Source organism: Cynocephalus volans, chromosome 8 (genome assembly GCF_027409185.1).
Source record: "Cynocephalus volans isolate mCynVol1 chromosome 8, mCynVol1.pri, whole genome shotgun sequence".
NCBI classification, from domain to species: Eukaryota; Metazoa; Chordata; class Mammalia; order Dermoptera; family Cynocephalidae; genus Cynocephalus; species Cynocephalus volans.
In genome coordinates, this window is record NC_084467.1 from 81,827,248 (window position 1) to 81,846,417 (window position 19,170).

The 19,170-nt window shown below is 35.0% G+C and overlaps 1 protein-coding gene across 1 annotated transcript in view; it reads right to left on the bottom strand.

Moving 5' to 3' along the window:
• Positions 1-1,397: 1,397 nt before the first annotated feature.
• The window catches only part of TMED5 (transmembrane p24 trafficking protein 5), a 31,593-nt gene continuing 13,820 nt past the window's right edge, over positions 1,398-19,170 (bottom strand). Inside the window, exons 2-4 of the mRNA XM_063105408.1 lie at positions 14,116-14,213; positions 7,190-7,373; positions 1,398-6,387 (exon numbers count right to left, since the gene is read on the bottom strand). Of these exons, the coding sequence (XP_062961478.1) occupies positions 6,169-6,387; positions 7,190-7,373; positions 14,116-14,213 (501 nt within the window). The 3' untranslated portion in view covers positions 1,398-6,168. The remainder of the gene's footprint in view (positions 6,388-7,189; positions 7,374-14,115; positions 14,214-19,170) is intronic.

Below are 19,170 nucleotides of genomic sequence, written 5' to 3' on the forward strand. Positions count from 1 at the left end.
CTCACTTCTACAGTCCAGAGATAAGTATATAGTCTTAGCCTTCTAGACTTTTTATCTATTCCTGTTTTTACTGAAAAAGGATCATTCATGTCTTGAAACTTCACTTTCCACCTAATAACAGCATGCCTTATTTTTGTATCAGGAAATATTATATTCTAGGCATTGTGTGTCATGGTAGATAAAATAGACATGTTTTCTGCCTTCAGAGTCCAACAGAGGGTTGTATACATTCATGATGATATGGAGTGATCAGTGCTTGGAGAGGGAAGTATAGAGGGAGCACATAAGAAGGCTACAATCTGAGTTTGAGGGATCTAGCAAAACTTCCTGGAGCAAGGAGGAACACAGCTGGCATTTGGAAAAATGAGTAGTTCATAATTTCTGAATACTTGTCTTTCTTCCTGGTTGTACTGTCAACTTTTTAAGGGAAGATTCTTCGCTTTTGTATTCTCCAAAGTACCAGATGTAGTAGTGCTCAAAATTTTCTTACTCTAAAATACTAAAACTTGCCTTGGGTATATTGTGTTGAATGCAGTGTGTATTAGATGTTAAGAGGATATAAGAATATTGCATCATGATCTTTCCTTCAGTGGCCAAAATAGAAAATAATACCCATTGATAATATATGAGCCATCTGCATAATATTTTCTAGCCTTCACCTGTTCCCATCTAAATAAACTGTTCTTTGTTCATTCTCATTTGCTGTTTGGCCAAGGGATAATTGCTGGCATGTCTGTTTTAAAATTTATGTCCCTTTGGCATTTAAGAATTCATAGTAGTTAGTTTATATTATACTTAACAAATTGCTTCTCAATTGCATGTGCTGTATATGCCTTAATTCTCAGATCCTTTACAGCAAAAAGTCTGTTACCTTTATGGATGAAGGAATCATTTGTCCTGTATAAAATTTTTCTTACACATATATGCCATGATTATTCACTGAAAAGTCACCTTTTAAAAAGGTTGATAAAGCTTCTCTGTTGAGATTCACAGATTGATGACTCTGCAACATTTGGAAAGTAGATGTGGTCTTCCCATGGCAGTATTCTAATAATCATATACTACAATATACTTCATCATAGTGTAATCTTTGGATAGTATTTTGGAATATGGAGTTGCTTCAAAATGGGTTGACTCTTCCTTCCTTGATTCTTTTCATATTTTATGTAAAAATGATCAGTCTTAATTCCTTAAGCACCCTGAAGAATACAGTATTTCACCTTTCTACTTATAACAACTAAAATCTTAAGGATTGAACTAGTACCTAAAATGACAGTTTTCCACTAAGATTATTTTGCTTTTCCTTATTATGAAGTTAAATTATTTTATCATTCATAAATACATACAAACCAACACACTAATGTCTGTTTCAGCTATAAAATACTTCTGCCCCAACATTTTTGTTTTACATTTTTATTTTGAAATAATTACAGATTCATTTGTGTCTCTATAGTTATATGCAGTTTTATCATATGTATATTTGTGTAACCACCACAATCAAGATACAGAACTGTTCTACCACAAGACTCGCTTTACGGCCACATTTTCCTTTTTCACACCATCCCTAACACCTGGCAACCACCAGTCTGTTTCCCATCTCTATAATTTTTGTTATTTCAAGAATGTTATATAAGCAGAGTCATACAGCGGGTAAACTTTTAAGAGTGCTTTTTTCACTAAGCATAATTCTCTTGAGATCCATCCAAATTGTTGCATAAATCAATAGTTTATTTATTTCTGTTGATGCATAGTATTCCATGATGGATATACTAAAGTTTAACTGTTCACTTGTTGAAGGACATTTGGGTTGTTTAAAGTTTTCAGCTGTTACAAATTAAGCTGCAGTGTACATTTGTGTACAGGTTTTTATTTAAACTTAAGTTTTCATTTCTCAGGGATAAAGACCCGAGAGCACAAATGCTGCATTGTATGTTAAGTGCATGTTTAATTTTATAAGAAACTGCCGAGAATATTTTCTTGAGTGGCTTTATTATTTTATATCTCAGTATCAATGCCCAATTTCTCTTGCATGCTCACAAAACAACTCTAAAGTGTATCTTTTGAAGCTCTGGTCTCTTCTTTGAGCTTTCTCCTACAAATGGCATCACTAGTCCTTTAAGAATTGAAATTAAGAGTAGCGAGGTTAGGTTTAGTCCAGCCTCCAAATTGATATTGGATGGAGAAATAATCCCTTTTACAACTGTTAATCATTATTGTTCCTTAAAAATTTCCAGAGGGAGTAGTATCTTTCTTTATGAGGGAGTACTTATCAGTGTTGTGCAACTGATTCTCACTATTCATTTTACTGCTTCCCTATTTCCTCTTAATCCACTATAGAAGGCATACTAATAAATCTAAGCCTGTTAAAACAGAAACAAAAACTCAAGCAATAAAATGGCAAGGTTTTTGTTGTTAGTTGTCACATTATTAGGCTGTTGATTCATGGTCAGTGAAGATCTCCAGGGTTTTTTCCCTGCCCTGAATTTTCTTGCCTTTTTCTTTCAGATGCAGTGATCCAGAGTCCACCTTGATGTTCCCTTCCTTTAGAACATCATCCTAGGTCTGGATTCTTTAATCTGTGCCTTCCAGAATTCCAGATACCTGAAAGTGATGGGATTGTAGAAGTAGAAAGGTGCCTAAGGATTTCTACCAGCTTGTGGGGGAAGAGTGGCTTGTCTACATGGTATGAAGGAAATGACCAATAAATAATATGCCAACCTACACCAAGCATTTTACTTTACTTTTTTATATGCTATTTTAACAACTTTAAAGATGTTACTTAAAGTATTTCTACAAATGATTAGGCTCAAAGGAGTTCTGATTTGCCAAAATCATTAGCTAGTAAATGGTCCAAGGATAATTGACTTAATTCCATATTGTGTTAGTTAAAAATTAAGATTCCAGAGCCCTGTTACAGACTTAAAGAATCAACTTTTGGGTTGGGAAAGATGAGTGGATAAGCTCCCTGGGTGCTTATTTAGCATTCCAAGCTTTCAAACTGATGATCTTTGTCTCTATATGTTTTGAGCACCTTTTAGGTACAATACATGTTTAGGCAACAGATGAGTAAGTACATATATAAACAGAACTCCAATGCAAAGTAGAATGATATATGATAAAAGGTGCAGACAACTATGGGTTTTCAAAATGGGAGAGGAGAGCATATTTAACTAAGATTGAGATTAAGAAAGGCTTTAAGGAACAGACAGCATTTACAATGAGTGGTAGATAAGATTTTCTTTATCAGTCTAGTACTTCTAATATGTTGCTCATTTAAGATGGATGTCTGTTCATAAGTATAAAGCAATTTGAGCAACACTATTGTTCATTATTACACTACAGAGGAAAAATCATTACATGCTGAATCAATTTCTTTTAAAATTTGAAAGAGGCATACAATTATAGGTATTCGGTTTCTGTCTATTTTAAGACATCGTAATGTTTAAGCAGGATAAATATACTTAACATACAATTACATTTCAATTGGTAATTTATTTAATGCTATTTTTCAAACATTTACCTGCCATGTCTTGACATTCACATGAAAGAATAGCACATCATTAACGATCCAAATGCAAATCAGAGTGAACTCTAGGCCTTAGTTAAATATTGTATTATTTTAAAAGTTTACGTAATTAAAAGCCAAAGACAAGATAAGCTGTTAAATGATAAATAGCTTACTCTGTTTTAGCATAATTTAAATTTAGAAATGGAATAGTGACATTAAAAAACCTTATGAATCAGATAAACAATATACCTTTAGAAATATTAAGGATTTTTAGGGCTGGCCCGTGGCTCACTTGGGAGAGTGTGGTGCTAATAACACCAAGGCCACTGGTTCGGATCCCTATATAAGGATGGCCAGTTAGCTCACTTGGGAGAGCGTGGTGCTGACAACACCAAGTCAAGGGTTTGGATCCCCTTACCCAGTCATCTTTAAAAAAAAAAAATTAAGGATTTTTGTCCTTTGTTTACAATTTTTAAAAATTAATTTAAAAAATTCAGGTCACATGGTTAATTCAGGTAACATGCTTCTTAAATATCTCACTTTGTGTGTATAGAAATAAAACTGTCATTATTATTCCTAAATTCTTTGTTTTCCAAATAAAGCCTTTATTATTTTTATATGGCAAGAAGTTAATAGGCTTAAAATTAGTGGCACAAATTACATATGCAGAAGATGATAAACAAATTCAGTGTTAGGTAAGGAATCAGAGTACAATAACAGCCATACAGAAGAGGTAGAATTTTTAATCACAGTTTTAAATAGCAAAGATGCAGTAGTTTATAGCTATACCCTGCTTTATTAGTTATGGTACTGAAAGTTTGCTTCTCATTATGAATTTAACAGGGGAAATGGGAAGGCTCTTCTTAGGCAATGATCATATTGGCCCTTGTTCTGCAAGTGTTACAGGAGCTACTCCTGGACATCTGAAGCGTTTACTTGGCCAGTTAAGGTAATGGATCAATGTGGCATTTATCTCATTTTTTAAAAGCCTCAGAGTAGGGAAATCTAAGTTTCTATTCTTCTCCAAAGGGCCTAAGGAGGGGAAAACACATCTTTCTCTGCCACTGAGTGTAAATTTTAAGTGAAATCACTCTCCCTGGATATCATTATTGCTTATCAGGAATTCCAGCAGTACTAACTTATAGATGGGTACTATACCCAAATTTTTAAGTTGATTTTTTTCTAACTCACAATATATTTGTCATAAACAATATTTATTCACGATGAAATTAAATTACTAATACTTGAGTTAGACTCCATAGACTGCGATAAGCTAGGATGATAGACTTTTTATGTATATATGGGTTATTCATATATTGGGTGTTTATAACTTGGATCTCTGTGTGTTTCCAATCCTTACTAAAATGTCAATAAATAAAGTGATCAAAAAGGTCATTTTATGAAAGTTACAATAAAAACTGTAATAAATAATTACACCCAGTGCTAAACCTTACAGTAGGACTTACATTTCATAATATGTACCTGAATACTTACAAAAGATAATTCAAAACAGAATAATTGTAAAAAAATAAAACCAGTAAGCAAATACAGTTTCTTCCAGTTAACTGGAAATTAATCTTATGATTTATATTAGAACTGGGATATCATGATAAGCCAATCAGATTCCAGATACTTATTTATAGTTCTATTTAAGTGAACTTTATTTTGGATCAAGTATTCTCAAGTTTACCTAAGTTCTTTGTTATTGTTCTGATAATTTTGAGAACTCAGAAAAGGAGATATTTATGTGAGGCCGAGACCAGATTCTTTTAGCAATATTTCCTTCACAACTGCTGGTAATAATGTATTATCCAAGTCAGTAATCATATTAAAATTAATATAACACCATTGACAGATATTATAAAAATAAACTTATTTTACCTCACATTTAATTTTTAAATCCTATACCTCAGTTAAAGGCTAGACAGAATGTGTCCTTATCTAGATTGAGCAACCTTTCTATATTCTTCACTGCAAGGAGAAAATGTGTCCTACCTCTAATGAGGAAAGTATAACTTTGCATTTTTAAGAATTATCAAAATGTCAGCTTTTGGGAATATAGGCTAAGTATATAAAACTAATACCTTTTGTTAATATTTTACATTGATATATATTTGGTTATAAAAATCTCAAACCTTACTGTATTTCGAAGCTATGCTTCTGTTTATGTTAAAAGAGAAATGATATATACATAGAGAAAAGCTGAGCCTTTTTCTTCTAAGATATATTCAATCCATATTTGGATAATTCTCAGATTTATAACAATATATTGAAAACTTCTACAATTAATTTGTAATTGCCACATTTATAAAGAAACTTCTGGGCAACAGAAACTTTTAAAAACAGACTTTTGATGTTTCATTAGGCCCAATGTTCATTTATTTAAATCTGTGACAGTCACAAATTTTCCAGTTATTAATATGGCTTCATTCAATTAAACCTATATTCTGCAAAATATTCCTGTTATTTACTTAAGTACATCAGGATCAATAATATTACTTGCAGAGTGAAGACTTTCCTTTCACATTAAAATTATACCTGTTTCACACTTATGATAATGCCTGGAAACATTTTGGAAAAGACTATTAATGGTCCTGACTGTAACAGTTTATTGCCTTTTTCTGCCTCTTACTTCAATGTTAAGTATTCTAGTTTGGAGTTTAAGTTCTACTTTTCCTCTTATCTTCAAATAGACTCTTCAGCATATAAACTTGAATGGCTGACACCACCACCATGACCACTAAATTAACCATAGACCAGAAATTGACTCTATCAAAGTTGCTTTCTTGTATGTTTCGATCACGAGCTTCAAATGCTCTTAGCAGAGTTTGGATATGACCACTTTTGCTTAGTCTGGACTTGATGCTGTTGATGGATTCCTGGAGATAGATAAAATAATTTTATTATAAAAGAGTGCTCAGAAATTTTAAGTTAATTTAAAACTGCTTCAAGTTTTTTTATCCAACCACAATTTTAAGATAGGTGCACAATTCAAGTAAGGGACAAGTACTGTTTACATTACCTAAAGAGTCTCCTCTGTAAGGTTTTATAATAGTTCTCCTAGTATGTTTAAATTACTGTTTATAAATAGCTGTTTAACAAAGGAACAAAGCTACTGTGAACTGAAAATAGGTAATATGGAAACAGTGGCATAGAGCCAGGAATTTTACATGCATTTAAAGTTTTTTAAAAACCCAATTGATGATAACCTTTTAGGTATTTACCTATTAGATAATACACTGTTATAATATTTTCTTCTTTGAATGTTAGTCTCGTCAATTTAGTATCTAGCAAAAATCCAATGTTTTTATCTCACAAAGTAGTAGTGAAATTTAAAAAATACGTTTTTATATGTGCATACTGTATAATCAAACTTTTGTATCTATAATACAAAAATGTTACAATAACACATTTAAAAAACAAGCTTACCAAGAGCACTCTAAGTTGCACATCTTCTGAAAAAAACTTTTTATAATAGGGTCCTGGTAAGATAAGTAATTTGAAGACCATAAAAGGCTTTATAAGTATAAGGTAAAATTAAGTTGAAATTTGAAATGTTGTCAAAGTATGGCAAAAGTAAGAAATACTAGAAACAGATTTTCCTGGATAATATGAATAAAATGCTTAGTTCAATGTAAGGCTTCTTGATGTAAATAATTTTTATTTTATGACCATACTCACCAGGATGTCTTCTAGTTTCATATCCAACATATCTGTGCCAGTAATATATTTCTTCCAGTCTTCCTGTTCTTGTGCTTGTTCTCCCATATTATCCAGGATTAATTCAAAGAAAATCACCTTCTCAGAAATGGTGCTGAATGTATTATCAAAGCAGAACATGTAGTCACCAACTTCAGTCTCTATACTGTATCAAAAAAAGTACATGTCTTTAGTTATCTGTACTTCTATTTGGGATCAAAGGAAAAACAACTAAAGGTAAAAAGAAGAAAACACATGATTTATAATAATTGGACAGCTTACCCACAGATTTCTTAGTATTGAAAGATAATCTAAGATTTCATAGGAAAGAGGCAGTCTGAAAATACATACAATCAAGTACTTGCAACTTAGATGTGCCTGGCATTTACTCAGTAAATTATGGTAAATGATCTAATTCTTGGAAAAGAATATGATTAAAAACCTAGATAACTCATAATAAACTTTAATATTTATAAATTATTATAAATAATTTTATTCTAAGTTCAATTCATATTCAAGTATGACCACCAATCTACCCTTCAACTGAGATTAATCTGTAAATTGAGTTTTGTTTTCAAAAGCAGTGATGGACTGTTCTAAGTGCTTTCTTCCGGGCCTCATACTGATTAAGTACATCTTCCTAATACAATTTACAAAGGTCTGTGGCAACAACCAGAGCTTTACTCTAAGTGGCATTACCTTTACTGAATAAATGCCAATCACATCTAAAGTGAACTTATGATCTTGGTCTCATTAATTTCACATTCAAGATAATTGGCCTGGGCACGAGTAATCTAGCAAAGTAGTTTTCTAATGATTTTTTGTGGAAAGAAACTTTAACAAGCCAAACATTCCACAGGCTAATGACATTTACTACTGCTGGCCCCAAACAAAGAAACAAACACCACTTCCTTGAATGAATGGCAAAACTGTTCTACATTTTTATAATATATCAATGAAGTGCCTGTCCTTCAGGCACTTCAGGTAGTAGCCAATACTTGTAATAATTCAGTTAATTATTTCACAAGAGACTATTAACACTTTAAGAAACTGGTCAAAAACCAACTAAAACACTCTTGTAAGTGTACCAAGTTTATAAAATTACCCTATGAGAACTACTGATTAAGATGATAAATACATATGACGGTGCTTCAAAAAGTTAGTGGAATAATAGAATTGAAAGATAATATGAATCCATGAATTTTTTGAAGTACGTTTATATATGGTCTTTTATTCAGTCACAGAGCAATTATAAACTACTAAGAATCTTTTATAAAAATTCATATAGGGCTGGTTGGTTAGCTCAGTTGTTTAGAGTGCAGTGTTGTAACACCAAGGTCAAAGGTTCAGATCCCCAAACTGGATAGCAGCCTCCCATTTAAATGAATTAATCTTGTCCCACAAAAAAATCAATTTTCTTATTCTAATGATACTTCTAATAAAGGTTTTGATATGGCTAGTTTCCTATTTACTAAGATGAGCTGACTTCTAAACCTCTCTGCATTTTAAACTGTTTACAACTCACTTCTATTCAGTTTCTTGAAGGTGGCTTCCACTGGATTTGCAGTGAGGGTCTGGAGTCAGAGTTGCTCTGGGTTAGTATTCCTTATCCTTTGTAGTACAGCATTAGGTTGTTATAGCCCTCTAAAATCTTGAATTTCATCTTTTTTAAAGTGGATGTTAACTTGCATTTACTTTTGTCTTGGAATATCTTGTCTATATTTCCCTTTGGATGACATGAAGCATTATGCAGTCATGCTTGCCACAGGGAGGATCCAAGCTATACTTTTCATGTCAAGATCTTCAGTGAAACCTGTGAGTTTGGGGGCAAGTGTCACTTATCAAAGGATGCTGAGAGCTTACCGAAACTCAAGGCCTAAAACTGGGGCAAACTTCCTTCCAACTTTCCAGATTATGCCCTCAGCACTGCCTTGGAGTGAATACGTGTGAAGGCAATGAGATTCAAGAAACCAAGAAGGAATTGTAAAGTATTAAATTTAAAAAAAGAGACATTGTGTGTGTATACCATATGTAGCATTGCGCACACAATCTACCATCTAGGCAGATTTCTATCTTCTTTATGTGACCCAAGGACCCAAGGGCCAAGCTACAAAAAACTGGGGAGAGGGAATATGAGGTGACATGGGGGTATGAGCTGACATTGCAAAAACAAATCTTTCTTACATCAAATGTGCCTTTCCTGCCAATGCCACATATTCAGTTCAGCAAAGAAAACCTGAATTGTTCTTTTGCTCCAACCTGAGATCACTGAGAACATTGTTTTCTTTTTGGGCATGCCCTTTTAGATTCACTACCTTTATCAACACAATATCCATTTAAAAATCTTTAGATCCTACTGTTTTGCCTCTCTCCAATCACTGGTATCTCTATTTTCCACCAATTCACTTTTATTTATGATGTATTGCCATGTAATGATTACTGACTTGACTTTTCACTTTTTTTAACGGCTCACACTATAAAAACACAGTTCAAACTTTTTGTTGTGACTATTCATGGAAGGTTGGTATAAATGACTTTGAAGTTCTTATTTCCAATGCACTGGATCACTAGATTTTCAGGAGGCTTGTATTTTCTATATCCTTCTGAATACAATATGTGATTCCTATCTTTTAAGGCAGTCTTCATCTTCTTTTTTCTTATTTCCAACTTATTGTTTTTGTTTAAGCATAAAAGATATATAGTACTGTGAATGGATTTTAACATATATACTACAAATGGTAATAGCCAATACTTGTAATACCCCTTCCTAATTTACACACTTATTTTCACCTATTTTATCTCTTTTAATCCTTCCAAATTACATTTGGAAGTAGGCAAAATTGGTTTTTTCAAGGTAAGTAAAATGAGGTTCAAGCAGGTTAAGATGCTTGCCCATGATCATACAGTCTGTTATTGGCACAGATGAAGCTTGGTTTTCTGACTCTCAATTCATCTTTCTAGAATACGCTTAGGCATATCTGCATTCTTTGCAGTCTCCTCAATTATGACAAACCTTTGTCTTTTGAGGGTGTATTTAACCTCTGGAAGGAGCCTGAGCAAACACTGGTGAATACAGTGGGAAGCAATTTTAAAAAGAAAAAAATAGGGGCTGGCTGGTTAGCTCAGCTGGTTAGAGCTCAGTGTTGGTAACACCAAGGTAAATGGTTCAGATCCCTGTACCAGCAAGCTGCCAAAACCAAAACAAACAAAACCCCAAATGACATGAATATTAAGTATTATTAAATGCCCAGATGTGGGGCATTTCCTAAGGAAACCTTCCATCATATTCTGATTAATGTATCAGAGTCACTGTGACAGTAACTATAACTAGTAAACATGTCTATTCTGAAGGACAGCATTCACTTAGACCAAGCATTCTCAATGGGGGTGGTATTGCTCAGAAAGGAGAGAAAAATTCTTAAGATATTATAATGGTTTGTGGCCCTCCAAAGCTCTATCCTACCTGACAAAATCTTGTTACCTAGAAATAGATTTCTCTCATTGGATTTTCTTGGGTATCTCACAAGCAGCACAAGTTCATGGAAGACACAAAATATATGCAAGAACAATGCTACTAAACAATGGTAAATTGATAGCTGTGACTGGAGGACTTTTGATTGATTCATTGATCTTGAAGTCGTATTGCAAGAGGTGGCTTGCAACATGCCCTACTGACCGTCACTGGCTCCTTGTGGATGTTTATGTCTGATCTTCAATGCTTTTTGAAGAATTAAATAAACTATATTTTATTATTTAATTCTTTTTTTTTTTTTTTTTTTCGTGACCAGCACTCAGCCAGGGAGTGCACCGGTCATTCCTATATAGGATCCGAACCCGCGGCGGGAGCGTCACCGCACTGCTAGTGCAGCGCGCTACCGAGTGCGCCACGGGCTCAGCCCTTATTATTTAATTCTACAAAGGTAATTCAACCCATCATTAATTATGCCAAGTGCTGAAAAAATTTCAACAATATCTGAATGACTAGTAGCTAGTTAAAATTAGTGCACCATATCAAGCTAAACTTTAAAGTTAATTTCACTAAAAATCATTTTTAAGGAATTAATGATGGGTTGGCACCCTTGTGTTCCTTCTCCTCCTCTTAGACAACAATAACAGCAACAAAGAATGAAATTAAGGTAATTTTTCAATCATTTTACTTTTATTGGAAAAATAATTTGAATGATTTAAAAAATTTTAATTACATTGCTATTCTTATGTATTTATATAAATTGTTACTTTGCATATATAATTGATACTATATATAAACACATAAATTGCATTAAAAGTTACTCAGAAAATAGTTATAAAGTTAAATTTAATGTTAACAGCTTTTTAATTTTTAATTTGGGTTTTAACTTTAGTCTTAATTTTATTAATTCAGCTTTAGTCATTCTTAACCCTGCATTGAGTAAAGAGAATAAACACTGTACTCTTTTTTTTAAGCACAGATATACATATAGTACAGAAGTGGAAATGCAGTATATTTGTGGTATTAAAATTTCATGGAGGGATGACTAGAAAAATAATGTCTACAAAAGTTCCAAGGAGAGGAAGAAGGTAAAAATGAAAAGAAGTTGAGAAACACTGATTCAGATATAAGAGTTTCAGCATGCATATAAAAAATAAAAATGCCTTAACACTTTACAGTCATTCTTATATTAATATCTTTCTGAGTCCGTGTCGACTGCTTTTAGTAGAAAGGAATTTTATTGCTAAAAATGATGTAAAGTATTATCCAAATAAGAATGCATAAAGTAAAATTTCCTTTCAAGTAGAACAAAGAGAGCCTAAATAGTCAAAGATGTGTAAGTTCTGGTGTTCATTAGGGTAATATTAATTCACTAGTCTAGGAAAATGCATTTATGTGTAACTCTTCATTCCAGGCAGTGCTAGACAAATAGATATTATTCAAGCTCTTTAGTGCTCTCTTTGGAGACATTTTTACTAACCCTGACTACTAGAAGGACAATATTTGTTTCAAAGATTATTTAAGGAAAAACCTATTTCAGTGTCATACTGAAATTTTTGTTGCCTTCACAAAATTAATGTAGCTAAAGATAAAAGTTTTGTTTAAATCTAATTCTTAGAAAGTAGATTTGTAAATTTGGTGTAGTGATTAAAGAGTGAGTTGAACTGCCTAGGTTAAGATCCTGGCTTTGCTGTTCACCAGTTGTGTAACCTTCAACAACTTAACTAACTGTTCTATGTCTGTTTCCTCATTAGTAAAATTATTATTATGTACCTCAGGATTATAGTGAAGAATAAAAAAATTAATACATGAAAAGTACTTAGAACGCTGGCCTAGCACATCAAAAGTGTGTAATAAATGTGAACTTTATAAACAATTCTTTTATCCTAATGGTTTAATGAGAGGTAATTTTATGCAAGAAAACAATTAGGTACCTTTTTCCACTAACAGTTAATTTTAATTTATCTCAAAAGGAGAGCAAATAATTGGGGAGAAATAAGAATTGGCAAACTTTGTACATTTTTTATATTCTGAAACAAAGAAGAGCTACATACATTTTAAATTTTTGTTCATACACCTATTAAAGAAAAAACAGTTAATTCCACAAATATCAATCTAAACTGACTTTTACAATGACTATTTCTCTATGTATTAATAGTTTATGCAAATATTTTTCTGAGCCCTGCATAGGTAAAATGCCATTAAAAAAGCATTTTAAATGATTTTCTTAAAAAATTATGGTTGACACATTTTCCCCTCTCTTTCATTTATACATGTATTCAGTGTTTACTGAGTATCAACTATGGGCCAGTCACTTTGGTTAACAAAGACAAATAATTATAACAATAGCTAGTACTTACAATAGTGCTATGTGCCAGGGATGTTCTAAGCATCATATGGTAGAAAGCAAGAGTTTTGGTTCATCCTGTCTCCACCCTGTATGTGTATTCCTGCAGACTTATTTAACTTCTCTGAGCCTCCTTGTCTGAAAAATGGGAATTGGGAATCAAAGAATCTATCTCATAGTGGGTTGGAAAGATTAATTTAGAAGCATATAACATAGCAATCCTAGTTTATGGCAAATATTACATACTCCGTATTCACTCTTCCTCTTCCTAAACTCACAGTTTAGTTTTAACATAGTAACAATACTGACTAAAGAAAATGCTGTAGTAAAATAATAGAACAGGACAGGGAAACATACCAGTGAGATATGAAAAGAGGAAAATGAGATGTAACGAGAGAATATATGGTCTTTATCAAACTCTGAACTCAAAGAGATATAGTATTTTATTTCTATATGGTTTCCTTTGGTCAGGTCTTTTACTTTTAGGCCTTCTAATTATCTAAAATGAGTGAGGTTTGAATTAAAAAAACAAAACCAAAACAAAAATACCGCAATTTACACACACACAGATCTACTGTACTGTTGTGGGGTGTTTTTGGTGGTGGGCTGGTATAGGGATTGGAACTGGACCTTGGTGTTATCAGCACCAAGCTGTAAACCAACTGTGAGCCCTTGTACTGTTGTTTTAAGAAAGAAAACTATGGACAAAACTGATACAGCCAGCAGGTCAAAAAACTTTAAGACACATACCTGGCACAGTAGCTTTTAGTTAAAATGGAAAGCCTGTGCTAGCCAGAAAGGCAAGTTTAAAATGCCACAATAGACTGAATGTAATACCTAGGGAATAATAATTGATTTAACTAAAGCAAAGGAAAAATTTAGTCAGGATCAAAACAACATGCCTCAACAAAAAGAAAAGGGTTAATGGAAGATGTTTTAGTTTATAAGATGACCCATTATCAAAGACTGTTTAAAGTCAATATGGAATTACCTCATACTGATATTTAGTATCAAATGTTCTAAATTTCCCTGCCCTGCAGATAGCGCACTGGTATTATTTAGCTAAAAAAACTCAACAAAAAGATTACTTACGTGTGAACTCCGTCTGATTTTCTTTGTTCAAAAACTAAGGTTTTGCCTTCTGGAGAGGCAAGATGGAAATCAATATCTAATCCTGCTCCATCTAAAACCTGTAGAAGAGCACATGAGAAAAACATATAAATTCAGAAAACAAAAAAAATATAAAGTAGATCGAATGATGCAAAGATTTGCTTTCTAAACCTAGAGGGGTAAGTAAGAAAGCCAACAGTTATGTTAGGGCTAGAAAGACACTAAAAGATCATCTAGTTCAATTCCATCTATTTTTGGAACTTGTCCCTTTCTTACCCATTCCTGTTGCTATCACTTAAATTAAGGCCTTACGGATATTACGCAGTACATCTTCCTAAAACAGTGCCTTCACTGAGAAGCCCTATAGAGCAAACAGAAACATTGAGGGCAGTTCAAATGCTGGGCTTTTTACTTAAAACTTAAGGTAATTCATGACATTTCTATATAGTTTTTTTGAGTTTGTTTTCTCTTCAATAAAATAATAATAATTACTACTTAGCTTGGAATTCAAGACCTTCATGCTCTGACTCCAACTGACTTCTTCAACATATTGTTCTACTGTTTCCCAGTATGAACTGTATATTCCAAGCAGGCCAGTTCACTTACTGGCCAGTGAACACAATCTATTCCACTACAATCCCAAAATGTCCTTATAAACAAGATGATGATGATGATAATAACAGTGGCTAACAATTATAGTTTATGCCATTCATTAAGTGCTTTACGTGGATTAATTAAATTTATTCCGGACAACATTATTTTCATTTTTGTAACAAAACAAAACTTGAGGCACAGAGAAGTCACTTTTCAAAGGTGACACAGTAAATAAGTGGCATGGTCAAAACTTGAAATGAATGCTCTGGAGTTATTTTTAATAAGCATGCTATGTTGCCTCTAGTGTTATTCCATTCTCCTGAATAGTTCCTCATCCAATTGTACCCATTCTTCAAGAGCCAGCCTAAGTCCTCTGAAATGTTCTCTGACTCCTCCTGCCCAGTTCTCTTATACTTTCATTTACATTCCTATAGAATGCATGCCAATTCTCTCTGTTTCATACTTAATCATACATTATCTTGAACCTAAGCATCTTTTTTTAGTATTAGTACAAACTTGTAAGGTACCTATTTATGGACATCTATGTGGCACATCCAACATAGATGATATAAGGGTTGAAAATTTTATACATTGCTCACTATTTTTATAACTCTAAGGGACTCGGTCCTAACAATGGTATTATCAGTTATGGGGGGGACACATGCAGATATTTAATAAATACATCTTTTTGCCATACTACGTGTATTAGTCCATTTCTGTTGCTTATAACAAAATACACGGAACTGGGTAATTTGTAAGAAAATGAAATTTATTGCTTACAGTTTTGGAGGCTAGGAAGTTCAAAGTCCAGGGAACACACCTGGGTCTTGGTGATGGCGACAGTGACAAAGAGGTCTCACAAGGCAGGAAATAGTGGAGCAGGGACAGAGAGAGACTAACCTCCTCATTCACTCTTTTAAAAGCTCTCAGAACCATACCACTGACCACCATTATTAATCCACTCATTATAGCGTGGTTCTACAATCTAATCACCTCTTTTAAGGCCCCACCTTTCAATTACCATAACAGGATTTCCCACTCTCAACAGTTACAGTGGGGATTAAGCCTCAGCTGGGGGACATCCAATCTATATAACACTACACAAATTGTATTAATGTTTCCTTGTAGATCTGTATCTGCCCATCTCCCTGTCTTCCTCTCTTCTGTCCTCACCTTTTCTCTTCCATATTTATAGGATTTGCTAAAATGCAAAAAGTACCTGTAGTGGATTGAATTATGTTCCCCCAAAACTCCCTGAAACTTGAATTGTGTCCCCCCAAGTTTTATGTGTTGGAAACAGCCCCCACTTGTACCTGTTAAGAGGGTAGGAAGTCCTGTTATGGTAGTTGGAAGGTGGAGCGATTGAAGAGGTGAATGGATTGTGGGACCATGCAGTAGTGAATGGATTAAAAATGGTGGTCGAGGGTGTGGTTCTAAGGGCTTTAAAAGAAGAGAGGCTGTCTTTTCTCGCTCTCTCTGCTACCACAATCTTGCAATGTGAGACCCCTGGGTCACTGTTGCCACCACTAGATGGACTTTGGACTTCCCAGCCTCAGAAACTGTAAGCAATAAATTTCATTTTCTTTATAAATCACCCAGTCTCAGGTATTCTGTTACAGCAACACAAATGGACTAATATAGTACCTATTTGGAACACTATACAGTATAGCCTCTTAAAAAAACACCTTCATTCACTGGCTACTCTTTTTCTTTTTTAAATATTAACATTTACTTGTACATATTTGTGGGGTACAGTGTGTTGTTTCAATACATGCATATATGGTACAATGACTCACTTAAGGTAGATAGCATAGTTTTGGACTTGTCAGTCCACCATTTCTCCCAGCCAGTGGTAACCATTATTCTCTGTACTTCTATGAGAACCACTTCTTTTTTCTTTCAGATTCCACATATCAGTGAGATCATGTGGTATTTGTCTTTGTTTTTTTTTTTAATTGAATCATAATTGATTACACATTTTTTGGGTTCAACATTAATGTATGTTGATCAAATCAATATTATTAGCATATATATTATTACAAATTGTACTTATTCTTTGTGCCCCTTATCCAATCTCTCCCCATCCCCCTTTCCCTCCCCTCTCCCACCTCTGATAACCCTAGATTTCTTCTCTCCCTCTGAAAGAGTAATGGGCCCAGTGGCAGCAGTGGTGTGCCTGGTTGTGGGAGGAGAGGTTCGTCCCCAGCTCCATCTGTTTTTACATTAAGTTGTTGTTGCAGAGCAGCTGGGTGGGAGGGGGAGAAAGGAAGGGGTAAGGAAATAGGGTGGGTGAAAGAGTGGGTGAAAGGAAATAGTGTGGTTGAGGCCCATGGAACCTCCCATTCCTGCAGGGGAGACCAGGGGGCTTCCAGTGGTGGCTTGGTTGTTTCTGGGCTGAATGTAGATGTCAGGGCTGTGTGTGGCTGAAGCCCTTGGCTCCCCACTGCCCTGGCTCGGGAGACCAGGGAGCTTCCAGCAGTGGTTCAGTGATCATCGCTGGGCTGGTTTTAGATGTTGGGGGGGTGAGGCTGAAGCCCTCAGTCTCCCACTGTCCTGGCTTCCTGCTGTCTGTCGCTCAGTGGTCATTGCTGGGCTGGCTGTAGATGTTGGGGGTGGGGGGAGGGAGACGTGGCCAAGGCCCTGTGGGGGGGCCCATTGTCCTGGTTTGGGAGGGCAAGGTGCTTCCTGCGGCAGCTTGATGGTCATTGCTGGGCTGGTTGTGGGTGGAAGGGGGTATGGCTGAGGCCCCTGGCTCTCATCCCTCCATGGTTTGGGGGCCCAGAGGGCTTCCAGGCCTTCTAGGTTTTATAGGTGTTCTTGGTGAAGTGAGAACTTTACTAGTTAATATTAAACTTTGTCTCTGTGGGTACTGTGTTTTTTCTTTCAGTTCTGTGTTGGATTATTCGCTGTTCCCACTACTTAAACTCTGCACTGGAACTAATTTGTTGTCTTTTGCTTACTTCTAAAATGGAGGAACTTCCTGTGGGGACCAGCACTTGAGCCCTGTGGTTGAGCTAAATTGATGCTTTGCTGCTGATTCTCTGGAGAAGGCTTTTTGTGCAGCTCAGGTTTTAATGGCTGACTTTGTAGGTACTTCTGGGTTATGCAGAAACTCTTGTCTGGACCTGGGTCTTTTCAACAAACTGCTCCCCCTGCAGTTCTATGGTCCTGACCAATATACAGAGTGGTCCTTCACTGATTGGGGGGCAGATCAGCTGTCCGTGCTGTGCCCCAGTGTTCCCCTGGTGGGCCATCTCCCCCACCGTCCGCACTCCAAACACTTTCCATGGGTCTGGCTGTGTGTTGGTCCCTTGTGATGACTCATGGCCTCTGAGTGGCTCCTTTTTTCTGTTGCTTGGCTCCTCACTCCTGTGGGGGTCCACGGAACCCTGTTAGTGATCCTGCTGGCCTGAGGGCCACCAAGGCCCTCCTCTGTGCTGCGGCCTCCAAGCAACTTCATCCAAAGGGCACAGCTGCAGCTTTTTCCAGCACTTGCTCCATGTGCTCACCATCTCCAGCCTTGAAGTGGCCAGGATTCAAAATGGTAGGAGCAATCCTTTCTTTCTTTCACTGTGGCTTCTCCTGCCCTCATGAAATCTGTAGGTTTCTCCTCCTCTTCCCCTGAGCTCTAGCATCCCCAGATTGGCTGTCATTGCTTTTTAATAGTTGTAAATTGGTTGATTTGTGGGAGACAGTGATGCTGCTGATCTTCTATTCCGCCACCTTGACTGGAAGCCATATTTGTCTTTCTGTGTCTGATTTTACTTAACATGATGATTTCTAGTTTCATCCATGTTGCTGGAAATGATATAATTTCTTTTTATACCTAATGCATATATATCACAGTTTTTTAATCCATTCATCAATTGATGGGAATTTAGATTGATTCCATCTCTTGGGTATTGTGAATAGTGTTGCAATGAACATGGGAGTACAGGTGTCTTTTCGATATACTGATTTCATTTCCTTTAGGTATATACCCAGTAGTGGGATAGCTGGGTCATAAAGTGATTTATTTTTACTTCTCTGAGGAACCTCCTTATTTCTTTTTCTTAAATAACACTCCATTTTATTTTTCTTGGTGGCTTTAATGGAAGTGATATAAAAGATTACCTACTACTATGCTGTTAATGATCAACAGAAATGGTTTCAAATGACTGACTAAATATACATAATTATTCTTTTTTAAATCCCAGCAAATAAAGAAGACATATAATAATAAAAATAATCCATAACAATACTGGAAAACTGGGAAGCCTGTTAGCAAACTTGAAGGGTAAAGAATTTCTGAAAGATATCCCACTAGGCAAAGTAAATCCTATATCTAGCTACTAATATTTACCAATCTCAAAATTCTCAAAAAGACTAGAGAAACACCAAATGTTTGTTGAAATTGATGTCCTTTTTTCATACTATTGGTCTTTCTCAGATGATCAAATTCTA